The sequence below is a fragment of the Lithobates pipiens genome, unplaced genomic scaffold (assembly GCF_037356315.1).
Source record: "Lithobates pipiens isolate NorthernLeopardFrog02 unplaced genomic scaffold, aLitPip1_a1.2 Scaffold_22, whole genome shotgun sequence".
In the NCBI taxonomy this organism is placed as follows: domain Eukaryota; kingdom Metazoa; phylum Chordata; class Amphibia; order Anura; family Ranidae; genus Lithobates; species Lithobates pipiens.
Window position 1 is genome coordinate 335,214,373 of NW_027507784.1, and position 26,736 is coordinate 335,241,108.

Sequence of the window (26,736 nt, forward strand, 5' to 3'; positions counted from 1 at the left end):
CAACTGTACCCATCAGATGCAGCCAGCTATGCCCATAATATGCAGCCAACTGTCCGCATCATATGCAGCCACTTTCCCCATCATATGCAGCCACTGTCCCCATCATATGCAGCCAACAGTGCCATCAAATGCAGCCACTGTGCCCATCATATGCAGCCACTGTGCCCATCATATGCAGCCACTGTCCCCATCATATGCAGCCAACTGTGCCCATCATATGCTGCCACTGTGTCCATAATATTCAGTCACTCTGCCCATCATATGCAGCCACTGTGCCCATAATATGCAGCCACTGTGCCCATCATATGCAGCCAACTGTGCCCAGAAAATGCAACCAACTGTGCCCATCATATGCATCCACTCTGTCCATCATATGCTGCCAACTGTGCCCATCATATGCAGCCACTGTCCCCATCATATGCAGCCACTGTCCTCATCATATGCAGCCACCTGTGCCCAGAAAATGCAGCCACCTGTGCCCATCATAGGCAGCCACTCCTCCCATCAAATGCTGCCAACTGTGCCCATCATATGCAGCCACTGTGCCCATCAAATGCAGCCACTGTGCCCATCAAATGCAGCCACTGTCCCAATCAAATGCAGCCACTGTCCCCATCATATGCAGCTACTGTGCCCATCATATGCAGCCACTGTGCCCATCATATGCAGCCAACAGTGCCATCAAATGCAGCCACTGTGCCCATCATATGCAGCCAACTGTGCCCATCATATGCAGCCACTGTGCCCATCATATGCAGCCAAATGTGCCCAGAAAATGCAACCAATTGTGCCCATCTTAGGCATCCACTCTGTCCATCAAATGCTGCCAACTGTGCCCATCATATGCAGCCACTGTCCCCATCATATTCAGCCATTGTCCTTATCATATGCAGCCACCTGTGCCCATAAAATGCAGCAAACTGTGCCCACCATAGGCAGCCACTCCTCCCATCAAATGCTGCCAACTGTGCCCATCATATGCAACCACTGTGCCCATCATATACAGCCACTGTGCCCATCATATGCAGCCAACTGTGCCCAGCAAATGCAGTCACTGTGCCCAGCAAATGCAGTCACTGAGCCCATCATATGCAGCCAACTGTGCCCATCGTATGCAGCCAACTGTGCCCATCATATGCAGCCACTGTGCCCATCATAGGCAGCCACTGTCCCCATCATGTGATGCCAACTGTGCCCATCATATTTAGCCACTCTGCCCTCATATACAGCCAACTGTGCCCATCATACAGTGGTGTGAAAAAGTGTTTGCCCCCTTCCTCATTTCCTGTTCCTTTGCATGTTTGTCACACTTAAGTGTTTCGGAACATCAAACCAATTTAAACAATAGTCAAGGACAACACAAGTAAACACAAAATGCAATTTGTAAATGAAGGTGTTTATTATTAAAGGTGAAAAAAAATCCAAACCATCATGGCCCTGTGTGAAAAAGTGATTGCCCCCCTTGTTAAAACATACTATAACTGTGGTTGTCCACACCTGAGTTCAATTTCTCTAGCCACACCCAGGCCTGATTATTGCCACACCTGTTCACAATCAAGGCATCACTTAAATAGGAGCTGCTTGACACAGTAAGGTCCACCAGAAGATCCTTAAAAGCTACACATCATGCCGAGACCCAAAGAAATTCAGGAACAATTGAGAAAGAAAGTAATTGAGATCTATCAGTCTGGAAAGGGTTATAAAGCCATTTCCAAAGCTTTGGGAATCCAGCGAACCACAGTGAGAGCCATTATCCACAAATGGCGAAGACATGGAACAGTGGTGAACCTTCCCAGGAGTGGCCGGCCGCCCAAAATTACCCCAAGAGCGCAGCGACGACTCATCCAAGAGGTCCAAGGAACTGCAGGCCTCACTTGCCTCAGTTAAGGTCAGCGTTCATGCCTCCACCATCAGGAAAAGACTGGGCAAAAATGGCCTGCATGGCCACACCACTGTATGCAGCCAACTGTGCCCATCAAATGCAGCCAACTGTGCCCATAATATGCAGCCACTGTCCCCATCATATGCAGCCACTGTGCCCAGCAAATGCAGCCAACTGTGCCCATAATATGCAGCCACTGTGCCCAGCAAATTCAGCCCCTGTGCCCATCATATGCAGACAACTGTTCCCATCATATGCGGCCACTGTCCCCATCATATGCAGCCACTGTGCCCAGCAAATGCAGCCAACTGTGCCCAGCAAATGCATCCAACTGTGCCCATAATATGCAGCCACTGTGCCCAGCAACTTCAGCCACTGTGCCCATCATATGCAGACAACTGTGCCCATCATATGCAGACAACTGTGCCCATCATATGCAGCCACAGTGCCCAGCAAATGCAGCCAAATGTGCCCATAATATGCAGCCACTGTGCCCCACCGCACGCCCGCCCGCCCACTATCTGCCCGGCACTTACCCCACCATGGGATCGCTTCTGCCTTCAGCCAATCAGGTGACTGGTATTAGACCCGTGCCTCCTGTTTGGCGGAGATGCGGTTCAGTGTTAGAAAATATTAATTTGCTTTTCTATCATACCATACCATACCTATCATCTCTGTGCTCCAGGTCCACCTTTTTTTGAAGCCTATTAGAGCCATAGGCACTAATAGGCTTCAAAAACACCCCCCCCGGCCGCTGTAATTCAGGTGCTCGGCACCCGAAAAGGGGCTGGACACATGAATAGTGGGTGGCTACAGAGGCCGTGGATCTATCCATTTTACATAGAGAGTGTGGCTGGAGAGAGGGGGCAGCGCCCGTGCGCCCTTAATGGGCAATCATGTGCAAGCAAAAATGCAAGCAACAGCACTTGCAAAGTGCTCAGTCTAGTTGCCTTTTAGTAAATCCACCCCCTAGTGTCTTATAACCCTTCACTGCGTTCATTGAATTGTGAATGTGCAAATTAGCTAATTTTTACTGGGAACTGTGAGTTTTTATTAATTCACACTAAATGATTTCAGTGTGCAAATGTGCAAGATGCAATGATCCATAACCGCCATTCTGTCGAGTAGTGGTCGTTCAAGTAGACTTCTGAGGCCGGGTTCACCGCATCCAATTCGCAGTGGCAGGAGATTTTGACCGTAAAGACATGGATGAGCGAGTTTGGGGTGGTGGAACTTGCCTGGCCTGCCTCAACCCCACAGGGGTGTCAAACTGATGGCCCGCCAGCTGTTGCGGAACTGCAAGTCCAATCATGCCTCTGCAAACATCAGGTCAAACATTCCCATAGACGCACCCCTAAACCTTGTGGACGGCCTTCCCTGAAGAGTTGAAGCTGTTATAGCTGCAAAGGGCGGGACAATTCAATATTGAACCCTACGGACCAAAACCGGGATGCCATTACAGTTTATGTGCGTAAAAGCAGGTGTCCCAATACTTTTGGTAATATAGTGAATAAACCAGAAATCTTTATCATGAATGCTTTTCTGGCTGTTAAAATAAAATGTGGCTTATTAAATCTTCGCGTGTTCAATGTAAAAGGTTACGCTGTAGCAGAATCTGAACACGTCTACACGACGGGCCCGATCTACCCCCCCCCCCCCGAGTGTGGTTTTAAATTCCAGCGAGGGATCGTTCTGCCACACCAGACCACCACGCTGCTGAGAATCGCCTCGCCGCTAATTGGATGTTCTGGGAACGCCAACTGCTCAGATGTTTGACTGCGCGGAGCGGATAATCCCACCGCCCCCCTGGTGTAGGATCTTACTCTTTCTCAGGCATGAGTGAAAAATTGCGTATATTAACCACTTCAGCCACCGGACCATTTGGCTGGCTTAGGACCAGACCACTTTTTGCGATTCGGCACTCCGGCGCTTTAACTGACAATCGCGCGGTCGCGCGACGTGGCTCCTAAACAAAATTGACGTCCTTTTTTTCCCCACAAATAGAGCTTTCTTTTGGTGGTATTTGATCACCCCTGCGGTTTTTATTTTTTGCGCTATAAACAAACAAAGAGCGACAATTTTAGAAAAAAACGCAATATTATTTTACTTTTTGCTATAAAAAATAACCCCGAAAAATATCTAAAAAAATATTTTTTTCCCTCAGTTTAGGCCGTATACGTATTCTTCTACATGTTTTTGGTAAAAAAAAAAACGCAATAAGCGACTATTGATTGGTTTGCGCAAAGTTTATAGCGTTTACAAAATAGGGGATAGTTTTATGGCATTTTTATTAATATATATTTTTTTTTTTACAAGTAATGGCGGCGATCAGAGATTTTTATCGTGACTGCGACATTGTGTCGGACACATCGGACAATTTTGACACCTTTTTGGGACCATTGTCATTTATACAGTGATCAGTGCTATACAAATGCAGTGATTCCTGTGTAAATGACACTGGCAGTGAAGGGGTTAACCAGGGGGTGGCAGTGTAGGGGTTAAGTGTATCCTAGGGGCGTGTTACTAACTGGGGGGGTGGCTGTGTGTTAGTGAACGTTGATCTCTGCTCCAATCACAGGGAGCAGAGATCAGTGTCACTTGTTGCTAGGCAGAACGTTCAGCCTCCCCGTGAGACGATCGCGGGTATCCCCGCAGCGATCGAGTCCGTGAGACCTGCGACAGGACTCACGGAGGCCCCGACCATTTTTTTCCCCCTCAGTTTAGGCCGATACGTATTCTTCAAAGTATTTTTGTTTAAAAAAAAATCGCAATAAGCGATTATTGATTGGTTTGCGCAAAAGTTATAGCGTCTACAAAATAGGGGATCAGCGATTGTTTTTTTTTTATCGTGACTGCGACATTATGGTGGACACGTCGGACAATTCTGGCACGATTTTGGGACCATTCACATTTATACAGCGATCAGTGCAATTAAAAAAAAAAATTGATTGCTGTGTAAATGTGACTGGCAGTGAAGGGGTTGGTAGCGGTTACGTGTGTCCTAGGGAGTGATTCTAACTGTGGGGGGAGGGGCTATGTGTGACACGACACTGATCACCGCTCCCGATTACAGGGAACGATGATCAGTGTCCTAGGGTCTACAAACTACTGGATATATATATATTTTTTTTTTAAATAAGCTGCCCAGCAGATCGCCAGATCACGTGTGTGTTTGTGTGTGTATATATATATGTGATCTAACGCAGAAGTGCTGTGCTGTAGCAGTAAAATTGCTATAGGGTGGCCGTTAAGTGGTTAAAACATGTGACTAAAGCCTCATTTTGCAAAAGCTTTCAGGAGCGTCAAGCATTTGGCCCTTTTTTACCAATGATCATTTTTCCAATGATGGGGCACTATTTCTCCCATTTATACCATATATGGGGCACTATTCCTCCTACTGATACCAATGATGGGGCACTATTCCTCTCACTGACACCAATGATGGGGCACTATTCCTCCCACTGACACCAATGATGGGACACTATTCCTCCCACTGACACCAATGATGGGGCACTATTCCTCCCACTAACAGCAATGATGGGGCACTATTCCTCCCACTGACACCAATGATGGGGCACTATTCCTCCCACTGACACCAATGATGGGACACTATTCCTCCCACTGACACCAACGATGGGACACTATTCCTCTCACTGACACCAATGATGGGGCACTATTCCTCCCACTGACCCCAATGATGGGACACTATTCCTCCCACTGACACCAATGATGGGACACTATTCCTCCCACTGACACCAATGATGGGGCACTATTCCTCCCACTAACAGCAATGATGGGGCACTATTCCTCCCACTGACACCAATGATGGGGCACTATTCCTCTCACTGACACCAATGATGGGGCACTATTCCTCATACTGACACCAATGATGGGGCACTATTCCCCCACTAACACCAATAATGGGGCACTATTCCTCCCACTGACACCAATGATGAGGCACTATTCTTCCCACTGATACCAATGATGGGGCACTATTCCTCCCACTGACACCAATGATGGGGCACTATTCCTCCCACTGACACCGATGATGGGGCACTATTCCTCCCACTGACACCAATGATGGGGCACTATTCCTCCCACTGACACCGATGATGGGGCACTATTCCTCCCACTGACACCGATGATGGGGCACTATTCTTCCCACTGACACCAATGATGGGGCACTATTCCTTCCACTGACACCAATGATGGGGCACTATTCCTCCCACTGACACCAATGATGGGGCACTATTCATCCCACTGACACCAATGATGGGGGACTATTCTTCCCACTGACACCAATGATGGGGCACTATTCCTCCCACTGATATCAATGATGTAGCATTATTACTTGCATTGATACCAACAACGGGGCATTATTCCTCCCACTGACACCAATGATGAGGGGACTATACTCCCATTGATACCAACGATCGGGCACTATTACCCCCCCCCAATACCAATCATTGGCAGTGTCAAATTAATAGCACCATGGGCCACTGCAGCCCATACCAGCCTACATAAGGTGTCCCCATCACAGTGTTCTATACATCAGGTGTCCCCATCACAGTGTCCCCTTACAACAGGTGTCCCCATTAAAGTGTCCCCATACATCACATTTCCCCATCACAGAGTCCCCATACATCAGGTTCCCATACATCATAGTGTCCTCATCCATCAGAATTGTGCCTCCCCTCCCCCTTTTACTCACAAATTACAAATGCTGTTCCCACCTGCAATGAAGGAAGCTCCTCCTTCCTCTCGTACGCTGAGAATGAGGTGAGTTCTCAGTCTCGGCGCCGACTCTCTTCCACCCCCCTTGCAGGATGAAGGAGAAAACTGAATCCTCTCTACAGCAGAAGCCAGCCACTCCTTCTGACAGGAGTGACATTGCATTTACTCTTGTCAAAGAAGAGTGTCACGAGTTGGCAAATTGACAGTGCACCACCCCCCCAACACAGTGCCGGCCCCTTCCCTTGTCCTGGCCCTCATCATGGGCCCCCAATGCACCTAGAGCCCCTGTGTAGTGCCCAGGGGTGAACTGAAAACTCATGGGGCCCCCGGGCAATAGGAGATTATGGGGCCCCGGGCAATCAGAGATTATGGGGCCACACAGTATACAATCACACAGTATACACAGACATGTTTCTATTGGCTGAGAAGGTACTGGAGAGGTGGGGCAGCTATAATCTCGGGATTTTTAGACCAAAAGGATGCCGGTAAGGGACATTTCGGAGACAGATGTAAATAAAACACAGATTTTTACATACTGTCCCTGGTTTCACTGAGGCTGGCAACCCTGATGGGGCCCCCTAGTGGCCCGGGGACCCTCGGGCAGTGCCCGAGTGGCCGAATGGTCAGTCCGCCCCTGGTAGTGCCCATTCATTAAGATGGACCTGATCATGAGAAATTGTTTAATCCCACTGATGCCAGGACATTTTCTTCTCCCACTGGCCACAGTCTGGCCTCCATAAAGTTTGAAGGACAGTAAACTGGCCCTTTGTTTAGAAAGTTTGGAGACCCCCTGCCCCAGACAAAAATTATCAGTTGACCCGTGCAGTGTGGGCACAGTACCCACTGCATGGCAAAAACTTTTTTTGTGCCCGGAGATGGGCTTTCAATCACGGGTCTGCTTCTTTGAAGGAAAACACACCTTACGGTATACCCATCGGAACCAACTTCTACTTCTATCAGTCCAGCGCTATCATACTCACATATGGAAAAACAAGTCAAATGGCGCGTACACTCGCTCGGAAATTTCCGACAACAAATGTTCGATGTGAGCTTGTTGTCGGAAATTCCGACCGTGTGTAGGCTCCATCGGACATTTGTTGTCGGAAATTCCGACCGTGTGTAGGCTCCATCGGACATTTGTTGTCGGAAATTCCGACCGTGTGAAGGCTCCATCGGACATTTATATAGAAAGTGCAATGAGTGTGAATCACCTCACAAAGTGCAAATAGTGCAACTAAATAAATGCAATTAAATAAATACAATTCAGGTAATTGCTGCAATAATCAATGTGCTCATATAATATATATATGCCCAAAAAGAAAAATGCAAAATCAGAGGGCATAAACAATGTGCAAAAAACAATATTAAGAGACACAGTGAATCTGTAAATCATAAATGTTCATAAATTCCCGTTCGTGCAGATGCTTTGTGAGCTATAAACAAAGTCCATGCATAAAAGTGCCTTCCGCAGTGTATACTAATCCAGTGATTCAATTCAGTGCCAAGCCAGTGCACCACCTGTTTCACCAGCCTCTCACCTCCAATACTTGATACAGAAGCACAATTTAAAAGCCAGAGCTATTTCCTCCACAATCATCCAGTGGTTAGTATCCAGCTGACTTTTTCTTTCCCTGGTTCTCCACCTCTCACATAAGTAAAGAACAGAAGGACAAGGGGGCTCTCATGTGTAGTATCCAAATAAAGCGATTTTAATAACAAACAATAGTAACTTACAGTTCAGTAAATGACAACGAGTAGATATAGCAACAATCCGAACTTCCGGTCTCGGCCGCGACCGGAAGTAACAAGTGCAATACCACAGCTCCTTCCCTGACGCGTTGCGTCACGATCACATGACTTTTTCAAAGGGTGGCTGGTGAAACAGGTGGTGCACTGGCTTGGCACTGAATTGAATCACTGGATTAGTATACACTGCGGAAGGCACTTTTATGCATGGACTTTGTTTATAGCTCACAAAGCATCTGCACGAACGGGAATTTATGAACATTTATGATTTACAGATTCACTGTGTCTCTTAATATTGTTTTTTGCACATTGTTTATGCCCTCTGATTTTGCATTTTTCTTTTTGGGCATATATATATTATATGAGCACATTGATTATTGCAGCAATTACCTGAATTGTATTTATTTAATTGCATTTATTTAGTTGCACTATTTGCACTTTGTGAGGTGATTCACACTCATTGCACTTTCTATATATATTTTTCAGTTTACTATTGATTAGTTATTCTTTTATGGTGAGCGCCGCAATTTATTTATTATTTATTGTTTCACTAGTAGTGTGGAGATCACTATTCTTGCAGGCTGCTTCCACACTTTAATATGATTTAAAATTTTTTTTTTCTTTTTGGTTTGTTACACTTAGATTAGTAAGGTGAAGCGCACTAGTACCCTCTAATTATATCCATCGGACATTTGTTGTCGGAAATTCCGACCGTGTGAAGGCTCCATCGGACATTTGTTGTCGGAAATTCCGACCGTGTGAAGGCTCCATCGGACATTTGTTGTCGGAAATTCCGACCGTGTGTAGGCTCCATCGGACATTTGTTGTCGGAAATTCCGACCGTGTGTAGGCTCCATCGGACATTTGTTGTCGGAAATTCCGACCGTGTGAAGGCTCCATCGGACATTTGTTTTCGGAAATTCCGACCGTGTGAAGGCTCCATCGGACATTTGTTGTCGGAAATTCCGACCGTGTGTAGGCTCCATCGGACATTTGTTGTCGGAAATTCCGACCGTGTGTAGACTCCATCGGACATTTGTTGTCGGAAATTTCCGACAACAAAAATTTGAGAGCTGGTTCTCAAATTTTCCGACAGCGTCATTTCCGAGCGTGTGTAGACAATTTCCCGACGCATAAAAATTCCACGCCTGCTCGAGATCAAGCGGAAGGAGCCGCACTGGCTATTGAACTTCATTTTTCTCGGCTCGTCGTACATCTTGTACGTCACCGCGTTCTTGACGTTCGGAATTTCCGGCAACATTTGTGTGACCGTATGTATGCAAGACAAGTTTGAGCCAACATCCTTCAGAAATAAATCCAGGATTTTGTTGTCGGAATGTCCGATCGTGTGTACGCGGCAAAACTCTACGAATCACGTCAAAAATTATATGTGTGCGTAAACTTTGCAGAACTCGCTAACAATGTGTACTTACTGAATATATGATATGGTTTCCCTTTGGAAATATTTTTTTATGCAGAAGTGCCTCATCGGCGTCGCCCGTAGGCGTATATTACGATGTAAATCCTCAGACTTTTCATAAGCGTTGTCAGACTTCACATTTTGGGTTTATTTCAAAACTCTTTTACCTAGAGGTAATCGCCGTGCAAATCCACTAATAGATCAACGGGGGACTTTGCTATGAAAATACATATAATACACTTGGAGTTTCTCACCTCTCTTGGGTATCCTTTGCTGCATTTGTAAATTTCAGGGCTGGGCTGAGGAATTCTCTTTGTGGTTCATTAAAAGTTGCTCTAGTGAGATAGTTGGGCTTGACGTGACAACCTCCTGTAACTCTTTGTCTTCTCCAGGGGAATATCACGTTTTCCTGCTCTGAGCCCCACATCGTTCCCATCGCCTTCACCAGCCCCAGCAACAGCTACCTCCTCCTGCCCGGCACCCCGCAGATGGACGATCTGGCGGTCAGCTTCCAGTTCCGGACGTGGAACAGCGACGGTCTACTCTTGTCCTCCAAGCTGTCCGGTGATTCCGGAATGCTCCTGCTCCAGCTGTATTCTGGGAAGCTGCTGCTGATGATCCAGAAGGAGTTGGTCAACATACTTCCAATAACCGCAGGTAACGTTTTCAGAGAGTTGAATCTGACCCCCCGGCCTTCCCTTCAGTCTTGCACAGTTGTACCGACTCCTCTCCTGTACTGAAATGGCTTACTCTGCCACAAATCGGATAGATACCACCATATTTCCTGGCTGGAGGACATCCAGCGCAATGTAACCTTTCCTCCCTATATGTAAAAGTAGATGGACTATGTGGGTACCTCATCCCTGGATTTGTAGGATATTTAAAAAAAAAAAACAGATTGAACTGACTTTACCGGTACCAGTGAAGGACGCTTACAACATAATTCTACATATATTTCTTTATTACAACAAGTTAAAAAATTGTTTAACACATTCTATATAAAATCAAGAACCATTGGCTCAGATCAATAATAAGAAGTTGATAGTTATTTCAATATATCTCTGTTACTACTGTGTCAGGGGGTCAACGCATTTCACACCCGTGCTTCCTCAGGACCTCAATTCATTGACTATACCTAGTGAAGGACACATACAACATAATTCTAAATATATGTCTTTATTACAAAAAGTTTAAAAAATGTTTAACACGTTCTATATAAAACCAAGAAGCATTGGCTCAGATCAATTAGATCAAGTTGATAATTATTGCAATATATCTCTTACTACTGTGTCATGAGGTTGATGAGTTTCACACCCGTGCTTCCTCAGGACCTCAATTCATTGACTATACCTAGTGAAGGACACATACGACCTAATTCTAAATATATGTCTTTATTACAAAAAGTTAAAAAAAATGTTTAACACATTCTATATAAAACCAAGAAGCATTGGCTCAGATCATTTAGATGAAGTTGATAATTATTGCAATATATCTCTTACTACTGTGTCAAGAGGTTGACGAGTTTCACACCCGTGCTTCCTCAGGACCTCAATTCATTGACTATACCTAGTGAAGGACACATACGACCTAATTCTAAATATATGTCTTTATTACAAAAAGTTAAAAAAAAGTTTAACACATTCTATATAAAACCAAGAAGCATTGGCTCAGATCAATTAGATCAAGTTGATAATTATTGCAATATATCTCTCTTACTACTGTGTCAAGAGGTCGACAAGTTTCACACCCGTGCTTCCTCAGGACCTCAATTCATTGACTATACCTAGTGAAGGACACATACGACCTAATTCTAAATATATGTCTTTATTACAAAAAGTAAAAAAATGTTTAACACATTCTATATAAAACCAAGAAGCATTGGCTCAGATCATTTAGATGAAGTTGATAATTATTGCAATATATCTCTTACTACTGTGTCAAGAGGTTGACGAGTTTCACACCCGTGCTTTCTCAGGACCTCAATTCATTGACTATACCTAGTGAAGGACACATACGACCTAATTCTAAATATATGTCTTTATTACAAAAAGTTAAAAAAATGTTTAACACATTCTATATAAAACCAAGAAGCATTGGCTCAGATCAATTAGATCAAGTTGATAATTATTGCAATATATCTCTCTTACTACTGTGTCAAGAGGTCGACAAGTTTCACACCCGTGCTTCCTCAGGACCTCAATTCATTGACTATACCTAGTGAAGGACACATACGACCTAATTCTAAATATATGTCTTTATTACAAAAAGTAAAAAAATGTTTAACACATTCTATATAAAACCAAGAAGCATTGGCTCAGATCATTTAGATGAAGTTGATAATTATTGCAATATATCTCTTACTACTGTGTCAAGAGGTTGACGAGTTTCACACCCGTGCTTTCTCAGGACCTCAATTCATTGACTATACCTAGTGAAGGACACATACGACCTAATTCTAAATATATGTCTTTATTACAAAAAGTTAAAAAAAATGTTTAACACATTCTATATAAAACCAAGAAGCATTGGCTCAGATCAATTAGATCAAGTTGATAATTATTGCAATATATCTCTCTTACTACTGTGTCAAGAGGTCGACAAGTTTCACACCCGTGCTTCCTCAGGACCTCAATTCATTGACTATACCTAGTGAAGGACACATATGACCTAATTCTAAATATATGTCTTTATTACAAAAAAGTTAAAAAATGTTTAACACATTCTATATAAAACCAAGAAGCATTGGCTCAGATCAATTAGATCAAGTTGATAATTATTGCAATATATCTCTCTTACTACTGTGTCAAGAGGTCAACGCATTTCACACCCGTGCTTCCTCAGGACCTCAATTCATTGACTATACCTAGTGAAGGACACATACGGCATAATTCTAAATATATGTCTTTATTACAAAAAGTTAAAAAAATGTTTAACACATTCTATATAAAACCAAGAAGCATTGGCTCAGATCATTTAGATGAAGTTGATAATTATTGCAATATATCTCTTACTACTGTGTCAAGAGGTTGACGAGTTTCACACCAGTGCTTCCTCAGGACCTCAATTCATTGACTATACCTAGTGAAGAAAACATACGACCTAATTCTAAATATATGTCTTTATTACAAAAAGTTAAAAAATGTTTAACACATTCTATATAAAACCAAGAAGCATTGGCTCAGATCATTTAGATCAAGTTGATAATTATTGCAATATATCTCTTACTACTGTGTCAAGAGGTTGACGAGTTTCACACCCGTGCTTCCTCAGGACCTCAATTCATTGACTATACCTAGTGAAGGACACATACGACCTAATTCTAAATATATGTCTTTATTACAAAAAGTTAAAAAAATGTTTAACACATTCTATATAAAACCAAGAAGCATTGGCTCAGATCAATTAGATCAAGTTGATAATTATTGCAATATATCTCTCTTACTACAGTGTCAAGAGGTCAACGCATTTCACACCCGTGCTTCCTCAGGACCTCAATTCATTGACTATACCTAGTGAAGGACACATACGACATAATTCTAAATATATGTCTTTATTACAAAAAGTTAAAAAAATGTTTAACACATTCTATATAAAACCAAGAAGCATTGGCTCAGATCAATTAGATCAAGTTGATAATTATTGCAATATATCTCTCTTACTACTGTGTCAAGAGGTCAACGAGTTTCACACCCGTGCTTCCCCAGGACCTGAATTCAATGACTATAAACAGAGATCATACAGAAAAGAGTCTTCCAGAGAATTATGTACCACGTGTCATCAAGGAGCCACCCAATATCTGATGTTGTGAAATCAAGAAATATAAAGAAATAGCCAGATAGTCTGAGGATATGATCCCAAAAATAAAGGAGAGGGAGAAAATTACCCTCCACTCGGGGTAATAGTCAGTTCATTCATCTAGCACCTCAATATTGTTCAAGATAGCGGTCAGTGATTATATTTGATCCCAGAAAGCTGGAGTCTTTTACATCGATATATTGAAGAGTAAGCAACAGCACAACACCATCCACCAAGTTTGATCCACTTGGTGGATGGTGTTGTGCTGTTGGCTGGAGTTTATAAAGATTTTTGGTTGATTAATCACTTCAGCCCCGGAAGGATTTACCCCCTTCCTGACCAGAGCACTTTTTGCGATACGGCACTGCATTGTTTTGACTGACGATTGCGCGGTCATGCAACGTTGCACCCAATCAAAATTGATGTAATTTTTTCCCCACAAATAGAGCTTTCTTTTGGTGGTATTTGATCACCTGTGCGGTTTTTATTTTTTGCGCTATAAACAAAAATTTCTTTTACTTTTTGCTATAATAAATATCCCCCAAAAATATATTAAAAAGACTATTTTGTTTCTCATTTTAGGTGATATGTATACTTCTACATATTTTTGGTAAAAAAAAAATCGCAATGAGCGTATATTGATTGGTTTGCGCAAAAGTTATAGCGTCTACAAAATAGGGGATAGATTATGGCATTTTATTTTATTTTTTTATTAGTAATGGCAGCGATCTCCGATTTTTATCATGACTGTGACATTATGGCGGACACATCGGACACTTTTGATACCATTTTGGGAAATTGTCATTTATACAGCGATCAGTGCTATAAAAATGCACTGATTACTGTGTAAATGTCACTGTCAGGGAAAGGGTTAAACACTAGGGGATGATCAAGGGTCTAAGTGTGTCCTAGGGAGTGATTCTAACTGTGGGGGGGGGGGGGGGAGGTGGACTACCACTGACTTGACAGTGATCACTGCTCCCGATGACCGGAGTAGATCTGTCATGTCACTAGGCAGAACGGGGAAACGCCTTGTTTACAAAGGCATCTCCCCATTCTTCTGCTCCGTGACACGATCACAGGCCCCCGGCAGACATCAAGTCTGCGGGCACGGTCACGGATTACGTAGCTGACACGCGCACACGCCCACAATGCCACGATTTAAAGGGGACATACCTGTATGCCCATTTGCCCAGCCGTGTCATTGTGCCAACGTACATTATCGTGTGCTGGTTGGCTAGTGGTTAAAGAATAAGACCAGAAGGTAGATGTTTGCTGTGTAGTAAAGTCAATTGGGTAATGGGTATACAGGCTCTGATATAAGTCAGCTAATGTTTACTCTTCCATGTATTAATGTAAAAGACTGCAGCTCTCTGGGATCAAATATCATCATTGAACGCTATCTTGAACAATATTGAGGTGCTAGATGAATGAACTGACTATTACCCCGAGTGGAGGGTGATTTTCTCCCTCCCCCTTTTTTGGGATCATATCCTCAGACTATCTGGCTATTTCTTTATATTTCTTGATTTTTACAACATCAGCTATTGGGTGGCTCCTTGATGACACGTGGCACATCATTCTCTGGAAGGTTCTTTTCTGTATGATCTCTGTTTATAGTCAATGAATTGAGGTCCTGAGGAAGCACGGGTGTGAAACTCGTCGACCTTTTGACATTGTAGTAAGAGAGATATATTGCAATAATTATCAACTTGATCTAATTGATCTGAGCCAATGCTTCTTGGTTTTATATAGAATGTGTTAAACAATTTTTTTACTTTTTGTAATAAAGACATATATTTAGAATTGTGTTGTACGTGTCCTTCACTAGGTATAGTCAATGAATTGAGGTCCTGAGGAAGCACGGGTGTGAAACTCGTCGACCTCTTGACACTGTAGTAAGAGAGATATATTGCAATGATTATCAACTTGATCTAATTGATCTGAGCCAATGCTTCTTGGTTTTATATAGAATGTGTTAAACAATTTTTTTACTTTTTGTAATAAAGACATATATTTAGAATTAGGTCGTATGTGTCCTTCACTAGGTATAGTCAATGAATTGAGGTCCTGAGGAAGCACGGGTGTGAAATGCGTTGACCCCCTGACACAGTAGTAACAGAGATATATTGAAATAACTATCAACTTCTTATTATTGATCTGAGCCAATGGTTCTTGGTTTTATATAGAATGCAATAAATACATTTTTTAACTTGTAGTAATAAATAAATATATTTCGAATTGTGTTGTACGTGTCCTTCACTGGGTACCGGTAAAGTCTGTTCAATCTGTCCTATTTTAAATATTCTACATTTCCTCCCTAGTTTGAATGTCCCAGGCCCCTTTTCCTTCAGTGGATTTTAGTTCTTTCTACAAAGGAGGTTCAGCATCACATGTGGGTGATACCTAGTAGGCTCCACATGCAAATAAAGCCTAGGAACGCCCACACCTCCAGAATGACATGCACCCATCAAGGCATTTTGATATTTCCTTAACTCCTCCCAAGAGCCAGCCTACTGCTTGCATCAGGAATCATAAGATGAGTACTAAGCAGGTCTGGAACAAGGGGGGGGGGGGGGGCAGGAGGGGAAGGTGCCCAGGGCGCAGTGGTGGTGGGGCAGTAGACCTTATCACACCCATGCTGCAGATCAGTGGATAGCGACCACCAGGCAGCTCTGCCAGTTAGTGCTGTCACACTGTGCTCCAGTATGCCCACTCTACACCCCCAATGAAAAACACCCCGGGCATTTTAAACTACCCTCCATTTGCTAGAAAGCAAGCAATTGGTCATGCATGTGCAGTTCACACTCCACGCCAGCCGGAGCAAGGGGGCAGAGTTGGTGCAGAGTGGTACTGGTACACCCCACTCTACGGCATGTATTGGGAGTGGGAGAGGGGCACAGTTCCTCATCCTTGCCCTGGGCTCTGAATCAGCCTGGTACTGGTACTAAGGCAGGGTGCCGTGATATGAGTATGTCTAGGGTCAGTGACAGAATGAGAAAGAAAGAAGGGGTTACTATGTCCTGTCATGCACCGTGGCTGATGGGAGGGGCCAGCAGGGTGCTGTACAAAGCTTCCTGATTACATCATAGTACCCTACTGGCGCCTCCCACCAGCCACGATCTGCCCATGTTCCGTATGGAAGCACAAAGACCCAGTGATGATGTTTACCAGGTCTAAAATAAGGTTTGTAAGGAAAACAGAGACTTTTTTTTAAAATGTCAATGATATGTTCATGAGGGGGTGGAGGAAGGAATCAGGGAAGGCAGAATAAACGTAAACGTTAGGTAGAACTAAACTATGCTGTAATAGAAATGTGCAGAACGGAAAAAAATGTGTTTTGTTGCGTTTCGATACGTTATTAACACAAATTTGTTTAGCTAAATTTGTATCATTCATTTAATTTGCTTTCGGAATTCGAAAAAGTTTTTGAATCGAATTTGAAAAGTTTTTGAATAGTTTTCGATTCAAATTGTTTTTTGAATTTGAATAGTTTTTCAATTTCCAAAAAGAATAAAATAAAGGAAAAGAATAGAATTTTTTTTTTTTTGTTTGTTCTATTCTATCCCTTTATTTTCTGTTCTATTGAATTCTCTTTGGAAATTTGAAAACTATTCAAATCCGAAAACTTTTCAAATTCAAATTTTAAAACTATTTGAAAAGTATTTGAAAACAATTCGAATTTGAATTTCGTCCGAATTATTTTTTCGTCGTTTTGGGTTTGTTTCAATTCGGTACTATTCTAATTAGAAAATCCGGGTGCATCCGAATTTCCGAATAACGAAAATTGCCCCGAATTTTAATTTGGAACTAAACAAACTGCACATGTCTATGCTCTAATATGTTAGTATGCACCACCTGCAGTAAGGATGTTTCTTTAATAAATAAGGTGAGTTCACATTTAAGATGCAGTTAGAGCCGGTTCACACAGCGGGCGATGCGAGGCGACACGACTCGCCTCGCCTCGCTCCCGCAAGTCGCCCCCGTTCTGTACAATGGAACCGTTCTGAGAGGAGCGACTCGAGTCGCTCCGACTCAGAAAAAAGGTTCCTGTACTACTTCTGGGCGACTTCGGGGGCGACTTGCATTGACTTCTATACAGAAGTCATCTGCAAGTCGCCGCCGAGGCCGCCGCAGGTCGCGGCGAGGCAAGTCGGAGACGCCTCGTCGCGCCTGCAGTGTGAACCGGCCCTTAGGGGCCAAGGAAATTAGAGCAAAAACAATTTGATTTTTCTTGAACCTAATTGGCTGAGTGTAGTAAGTGTCACCATATTCTGGAAATGTATTGCCTTAGGCATCTCCAGCTTGGGTTAACTGCAGCACATTTTTCTATTTTCTTTTTTTGCTAAGTGGGGGTTGGGGTTGATTTACTAAAGGCAAATCCACTTTGCACTACAAGTGCACTTGGAAGTAAAGTCGCCGTAGATCTGAGGGAGACACGCATGGACAATAAAAAAAAAATAGCATTTTAGCTTGTACATGATTGGATGATAAAATCAGCAGAGCTTCCCCTCATTTCAGATCTTCCCCTCAGATCTACAGCGACTGCACTTCCAAGTGCACCTGCAGTGCAAAGTTGATATTTGCCTTTAGTAAATCAACCCCCATGTCATACATCTACAAGGGTGCTGGAGGATGCTGGACAATCTCTCCAGACATATTGGGGTTGATTTACTAAAGGCAAATATTCTGCAGTTGCCTTCTGAAAGCATAGCTCCCAACCGTCCCGGATTTTGAGGGACTGTCCCAGATTTGGAAAAAAGTCCCAAAGTCCCTCTATCCTCCTCATTTGTCCCTCAATTTGGTCTGATCTATATAGCTGTATATAAAATGCATTATTTATCTATCAAAAAGTGTTTCCCAGCACTAAACCTTTGTAAATTGCTACATTTGTAAATTCCAAGAGCCAGTATAAAGGAATAGTAATGGTAAAAGTACTTTTGCACAGTTCTCCTTTAAGGGGACGTGTCAGGGGGTGTGTCCTATGCCTACATACTTTTGCTAATAGGTGTCCCTCGTATAGAATTGTATACAAAATTCGTTATTTGTCTTTCAAAAAGTGTTTCCCAGGTATAAACCTTTCATCCAATTTCTAAATTTCTGCATTTGTATTTGCATTTCAAAAGCCCATATAAAGGAATAGTAGTGTTATAAAAAAAAAAAGCACTTGTGGGTTTAACTAATATTTTTTTTTGTATAATTCTGCTTCAAAGGGGGCGTGGTGGGGGGTGTGTCTTATGCCTACATACTTTTGCTAATAGGTGTCCCGTGTTCCCATCTTAAAAAGTTTGGAGGTGGGTGAAAGTGCAGTTTCATTTGTTTCAATTGTTTTCGGAATTTGTTTTGTTTATTAGTTTTCTAATCGAATTCGAAAAGTTTTCGCATCAAATTTGTTTAGTTTATTTGTTTTCAAATTCGAATAGTATTCAGATTTGAATTCGACAAGTTTTCCAATTTCCAAAGAGAAATAAATAGAATAGAAACTAAAGGAATAGAATAGAAAAAATTAGCTTAGCGTTGCAGAGAATTTCACCTGCAAGGAAAATGAAAAAAAAAAACAAAAAAACAAATTTTTGCTTGCACGCAGTGGCGGCCGCTCATATATGACGCAAGGGCACCGCGCCCCCCCCCGATCCATGCGCCCAAACCCTAATCTCCATACAGGGTGCTGGATGCATGGATTTCAATGTTCTATGTTTTTTTTTTAAGCACATGATTACAGCCTGAGGCTCTAATTGGCTTCAAAAAGGGTGAACTCGGCATTGCACACTGAGCCCACCCGGTTGTGTGCCATTAGCAACTTAATATTGGCTAATATCTTCCTACTTCTCCTCCCGGCCAATCAGGAAGCAGGCCATGAGACCCGATTGGCTGGGAGTCCTAAGGCCCAATTGGCCGTGAGTCCTAAGTCCTGATTGGCTGGGAGGAGAAGCAACTGCCAGGACTTGGGAGGAGACATTGGGGGGGGGGGGGGGAAGCTGCCGAAGCCGTGACCTGGATGGGGTAAATGCGGAGTTAACAGGGGGCCTGATGAGCGAGCGAAGTAGAGATCAATCGATCGAGCGACAGGGGGGAAAGCGCTGACCGATTGAATGGTGGGGGGAGCTGCTGGCTGGGGCCCCCTCCCAAGAAAATTGAGCACCGGCCACCACTGCTTGCACATGATTGGATGATGAAAATCAGTAGAGCTTTTGACAGTGAGCTTTGTCAGTGTCCACCAGTTCTGCCAATCAGTGTCCACCAGTTCTGCCAATCAGTGCCCACAAGTTCTGCCAATCAGTTTCTACCAGTTCTGCCAATCAGTGTCCAGACAGTTCTGTCAGTCAGTGCCCACTATTGCTGCCAATCATTACCCATCAGTGCCGCCTACCAGTGCCCATCAGTGCCCACCAGTGCTGCCTATTAGTGCCGCCTATAAGTGCCCATCAGTGTTACCTATTAGTGCAGCCTCTAAGTGACCATCAGTGCAGCCTCACCAGCGCACAAACTTTTTTTTCCCAACATTTTATTTTATTTTTTTGTTTATTTAGCAAAAAATAAATAAAAATACCGCCAATCAAAAGCTCTATTTGTGTGAGGATAAAAATGTCATATGAGTACAGTGTAGCATGACCGAGCAATTGTCATTCAAAGTGTGAGAGCGCTGAAAGATGAGAAATGGTCTGGGCGGGGGGGGGGGGGGGGGGTAAATGTGCCCAGTAAGCAAGTGTTAAAGGTTGAATCTTTGGACAGTGTGCAAGTGATTAATAGCTAGAGGGGGTAAAAATCTACTTTGTGTGCATGAAATCCCTTTATAAACCTGGATAATTTAATTTAAAGGTAGCAGTGACATCATCACTGCGTTGTACATAGCCTGTGCAGAGAGCAAAGCTGTGGGAGGGGCCCAGCAGGCTGCTGACAAAAAACTACAGGAGGGGGCGGAGACAATACCAGTCACCCTACACAAGGAGAGAGAAAGCAGAGCTGTGGGAGGGGCCCGGCAAGCCCCACCCACTGTAAGCTGCTGGCAGAAAACTACAGGAGAGGCAGAGACAAGACCAGTCACCCTACACAAGGAGAGAGAGAGAGCAGGGCTCTGGGAGGGACCAGCAGGCTCCACCCACTGCAAGCTGCTGGCAGAAAATGACAGGAGTGGGCGGAGACAAGAACAGTCACTCTGCTAAAAGGAAAGAGAGCAGAGCTGTGTGTGTATGTGGGGGGGGGGGGGGCAGCAGGCCCCACCCACTGTAAGCTGCTGGCAGAAAACTACAGGAGAGGCGGAGACAAGATCAGTCACACTGATAAAAGAAGAGAGCAGAGCTGTGTGTGTGTGTGTACAGGAGAGGCGGGGACAAGACCAGTCACCCTGCACAAGGAGAGAGAAAGCAGAGCTGTGGGAGGGGCCCAGCAGACTCCACCAACTGTAAGCTGCTGGCAGAAAATTACAGGAGGGGGCGGAGACAAGACCAGTCACCCTGCACAAGAGCAGGGAGAGCAGAGCTGTGGGAGGGGCCCGGCAAGCCCCACCCACTGCAAGCTGCTGGCAGAAAACTACAGGAGTGGGCGGAGACAAGACCAGTCACCCTGCACAAGGGGAGAGAGGGCAGAGCTGTGGGAGGGGCCCAGCAGGCGCCACCCACTGCAACCTGCTGGCAGAAAATTACAGAATAATAATAATATAATAATACATTTTATTTATAGCGCACTTTCCATCAAAAGACCTCAAAGTGCTACATAGTTACAATAAAAACAAACAAATAACTCAATTAAAAAAAAAAAAACATTTGCTAAAAAGAAAAGTCTTCAACCCCTTTTTAAAACTTTCAGTAGACTGAGAAACCCTCAAACTATCAGGCAAAGCATTCCACAAACGTGGGGCAGCAGGGGGCGGAGACAAGACCAGTCACCCTGAACAAGGGGAGAGAGCAGCAGTCAGCATTTTTTATTGCAGGAAGCTACTGCAGAGGCAAAAAAAATCTAATCCTTCTTCACTCTATCCAAAACCAAAAAAAATAATAAAAATGTGTTGCTAGTATTAAAAGGTTGATGCTTTATACTAGCAAGTTATTCAGAAAGATTTGAAGTTTTAGGATCTCATGTAATTAAATAAATATTTTTTAGTCCGTAATAAGAGGGGAAGATATAAAGCTGGTGAAGTTTTGATGTTCCTCTACTTCTCTTGTTCCTCTGAGGTTTAGCCAAGCCTTGGAGGTTAAAAAGGCCGCCCACAAAAAGAACTTTTCAAAACCTCTGCGGGAGTGTTATTATCTGTGAACATTTGACATCGCTCTTGTAGATGGTGTCTTTTGTGAACAGTCTTTAATGTCCAAGTGTTATTATGGATATTGACAAACTCAAAGGGAGCTTAACATTAATTGCTTCTGTGGCCATAGGCTTAGAATCAAAACAAAATGCAGAAATTTGAAGTAGGACAACTCAGGTTTTTTTTTTTTTTTTTCCTTTCAAGAGACATGGGGAGAAATGTTCTGTTATTGCTAACAGACATTAGGCAGAACAATTTTCACACAATTATGTAACCACGCAACTGTAAAATCATCATATGGAACTTGTTGGACAAAAAGGAGTTTGAGTGCATTTCAAGGTCAATAGGTCAGTCTAGTCCAGCCATTCTCAACAAGGGTTCAATGGAACTCTAAGATTCCTTCAGAGGTTTCTCAGGGTTCCTTGAGCTGTGACCTCCTATTTGATGGTAGAATATGGCAGAATGGGGTTGAATATCTTGGCCGTGAAAGCACAGTCTACTGCAAACATTCTCAACTAGGATTCCACAAGAGGTTACTAGGGTTTCTTGAGCTTGCTAATTGACCTCCTATTTGATGGTAGAATATGGCAGAATGGGGTTGAATATGTTGGCCGTGAAAGCACAGTCTACTGCAAACATTCTCAACTAGGGTTCCACAAGAGGTTACTAGGGTTTCTTGAGTTTGCTAATTGACCTCCTATTTGATGGTAGAATATGGCAGAATGGGGTTGAATATCTTGGCTGTGAAAGCACAGTCTACTGCAAACATTCTCAACTAGGGTTCCACAAGAGGTTACTAGGGTTTCTTGAGCTTGCTAATTGACCTCCTATTTGATGGTAGAATATGGCAGAATGGGGTTAAATATGTTGGCCGTGAAAGCACAGTCTACTGCAAACATTCTCAACTAGGGTTCCACAAGAGGTTACTAGGGTTTCTTGAGCTTGCTAATTGACCTCCTATTTGATGGTAGAATATGGCAGAAGGGGGTTGAATATGTTGGCCGTGAAAGCACAGTCTACTGCAAACATTCTCAACTAGGGTTCCACAAGAGGTTACTAGGGTTTCTTGAGCTTGCTAATTGACCTCCTATTTGATGGTAGAATATGGCAGAATGGGGTTGAATATGTTGGCCGTGAAAGCACAGTCTACTGCAAACATTCTCAACTAGGGTTCCACAAGAGGTTACTAGGGTTTCTTGAGCTTGCTAATTGACCTCCCATTTGATGGTGCCTTGGCAGCGCCAGCTGCATGACACCAATCATCTTTTTAGTTGTCTGTACTGTAAGGGTGGACAAAAATGTTGACACCATCTGTAACTATGCAACTATAAAACCATCAGCAGAAACTTTTTGGACAAATGGAGTTTGGGCCCATTACAGGGCTACTGAGTTAATCTAGTCCAGGCAGTCTCAACCAGAGTCAAATTATGCTATACACGGCTGGACTTTTCGACAGCAAAGGTTCGACAGAACGGATCCGCCGGACAATTCGACCATGTGTGGGCTTCATCGGACCTTTGGTGTTGAAAAATCAGATGGACTTTAGATTTAGAACATGTTTCAAATCTTTCTGACCGACTCGAGTCCGGTCGAAAAATCTGTTCATCTGTATGCTAGTTCGATGGACGAAAAACCGACGTTAGGGCAGCTATTGGTTACTAGCTATGAACAGGATGCTTGCGAGCCTCACATGCCCACAAGCAAAATGAAAACGGACACCACTTCATTATCAAAGTTCATTTAACAGATGAAACCGGACATCGGGGGGACAAATTATACAGAAGACGTGAGAGTTACAATGGCATTGTAAATGCTTGTGACAGGCTTAAAAAAATATTGGTTGTAGTTGGAACTCCGCTTTAAGGACTGGGAATGTCGGGATAGCTACGCAGGTCTGGAAAGCCAAGAAATCTGAGATAATTAGCGGGTCCAGGGGGCTGGAGGGAATCTGGAAGTCTCTAGAGGGGAAAAAAACTTGAAGGGCTGGAAAATCCTTAGAGGACCAGGAGTTGGGCCCCTACATCAAGGCACTGGGATGAGAAAGAGCCTGAATCTGTGTACTTGCCTATCTTCAGTCCACTCTGGTCCAGTCATGACCCTGCACCTCTGTGTGAGGAAGCAATGAACTACGGCTGGGAATTACTGGAGCTGTGATGTCACCCATAGGCTCCCATAGCCCAGCCATTGTTAGCACCCTCCTGCAGCAGCCACTCTCTGCAAATGGAGAGCTGGAGATGCAGGACCATGTGAACTGACTTTTTTTTTACAGGTTGAGCTGGATAGGCAGAAAGAGGGGAAGGGAACACTTTTAAGAATACAGTTAGAGATTACAGTTAGCGTTTTCTTCCATTTTAATTAAACAGAATCCACTTTGAGAAAATGTGCCCAAACTTTATTTAAAAAATAATAATAATAAATGAATCAAAGCCCTAAGATGTTGTACTTAAAAAAAAAAACATAATTTGATGCTAAGAGATGCTGGTGAGTTAAAGTTAATTCCCTGCACTGTTGCCACTCCTTCTATCCTCAGCATCAGTCCATAATTGTACACTGGCTATGCTGACAGCTCTCTTGCAACCTGTTCTTGATTCCTATATACTTTATGTTAAAATCAATTACACCATTGGTTCAATTAACACCACTAGGTGTCACAAAGAGAGGTCGCAAGAGGAAAGGGCATCTGAATTTTAGCATGAGGTCCCATGAACTGAAGTTACACCCATGGTAACTCTGCTTGCTAGTGTAGCGCTACCCACTAGAGGGCTGCTGGAGTCCACCTGGCAGCCTTAAAACATGTCTCCAAGCAAGGGATTTACCATATCTATCGGCGTATAACACGCACAGGTGTATAACACGCACATTCATTTTAAGAGGGAAGTTTCAGGAAAAAACTGAAATTTTTGTATTGGCGTATAACACGCACACGCTATTTGCACCCGATTTTCATGGTGAAAAGGTGAGTGTTATAGGCCATTAAATACAGTAGGTTAGAAATAACACTGTCCTAATGAAAGCATGCTGGATATTGCATCTAGCAGCCTTCTTCCTTATAGGCTCTGGGGGTGTAGAGGTACTCACACTGTGCTTTGAATCCTGCTTCCCTGTATAAGACTGCTGTTCAGGCCTTCTGCTGTACAGGTCTTCCTACGCTAGACAGGGTGTCTCCTGGTTGAGACCGAGGGGTAGTGGGGATCCCTCTTTTCAGCTTCTCTCCTTTCTCAGCTCCAGCCTGGAGGCAGAGCCCCTCAGCCCGGGGTCCCCTCCCAAGCCTCATGACATCAGGTTCAGTATCCCATTTTCCACCTGACAACAAAAACTTCAACTGGCCAGGCTCTTCAATATTTATTTTATTGTCTGACCACCCTGCCAGGCTTCGTGCCTGGGGCTTGAACAAACTCCCATGAATATTCAGATTCTTTCCTCTGCACCTCCACCCACTAGCTTCTAGAGCAGCCCTTCTCAACCAGGGTTCCGCGGAACCTTGGGGATCCTCCAGAGGTTGATAAGGGTTCCTTGAGCTGTGGCTGATGAACCACCTTTGATGGTGCCTGCCTACAGAGTTAAAGGTTCAGCATCACTTAGCAAAGCCAGCATCATAACACCAAATATCTTTTTAGCTGTCTTTAAAGGTGGCATTCTGAGCACCACTTTAAGTGGGACATTATTCCTATTGGCCATCAGTATAAGGGGCATTGTTCCTATTGACCCCTGATAAATTGGTTTTAGTAAGGGTTCCTCGAGACCTGAAATTTATTTTTGGGGTTCCTCTAGGGTTAAAAGGTTGAGAAAGGCTGTTCTAGAAGTTTCCATGGACCTTCAGAACCAGGGGGAGGGGATAGAGGCCTGGTCTGCAGAGCCTTCCAGTCTAACCTCAATCTGAACCCACAGCAATTACTCAGACTCACGTAACTACTGTAATTCAGCATAAATTTACCTAATCTAACTGCGCACTAGAAGGTGCTACACTAGTGTCACTCACACTGTCCCACTCCCAACATGCAGTTTGATTCTTGCCATCATGCAGCTGCCTGGAGTGTACACTGCACTGAGCATGCACCACAGGGTTCCTCCAGAGGTTGCTAGGGGTTCCTTGAGCTGTGGCTGATGAACCACCTTTTTTGATGGTGCCTACAGAGTTCAAGGCTCAGCATCACTTAGCAAAGCCAGCAGCATGACACCAAATATCTTTTAAGCTGTCTTTAAGGGTGGCATTCTGAGCACCACTTTAAGTGGGACATTGTTCCTATTGGCAACCAGTATAAGGGGCATTGTTGCTATTGACCCCTGATAAACTGGTTTTAGTAAGGGTTCCTTGAGACTTGAAAATTATTTTTGGGGATCCTCTAGGGTTAAAAGGTTGAAAAAGGCTGTTCTAGAACTTTCCATGGACCTCCAGAACCAGGGGTATAGAGGCCTGGTCTGCAGAGCCTTCCATTTTATTTTATTTATTTTTTTCTTTAGGTTTCAAAGTAGATTTTATTGAGACAAAAGCAAAAGAGTAACATCAAATCTCTCACGCAGGGGAGTAATATACATAAAGTAACAAGACACCAGATTAGCAGTTCTGACATAAGGGTTTCCAAACATCAAACTGGACTTGAAGGATGAGTCTTAAGGTAGTGCAGACCCCGGACCCTCTTTGAAAGCCCAAGTAGGCAAAAAAAATGTCCATGGTCGCCCCGAGACCCCAACACCCCAACTGGGTTCAAACTGTGTTGGGGGGACGGAGCTGACCCATGTAAGAGAGCCTTCCATTCTAACCTCAATCTGAACCCACAGCAATTACTCAGACTCACTTAATAGATTCAGCATAAATTTACCTAACCTAACTGTACACTAGAGGGTGCTAAACTATTGTCACACTGTCCCACTCCCAACATGCAGTTTGATTCTTGCCATTATGCAGCTGCCTGGAGT

At 43.7% G+C, this 26,736-nt stretch overlaps 1 protein-coding gene across 1 annotated transcript in view; it reads left to right on the forward strand.

The window, feature by feature from the left end:
• Positions 1-26,736, forward strand: part of LOC143925079 (contactin-associated protein-like 5) — a 591,832-nt gene that overhangs the window by 203,021 nt on the left and 362,075 nt on the right. Inside the window, exon 6 of the mRNA XM_077449666.1 lies at positions 10,175-10,439. Coding sequence (XP_077305792.1) covers positions 10,175-10,439 — 265 coding nt within the window. The remainder of the gene's footprint in view (positions 1-10,174; positions 10,440-26,736) is intronic.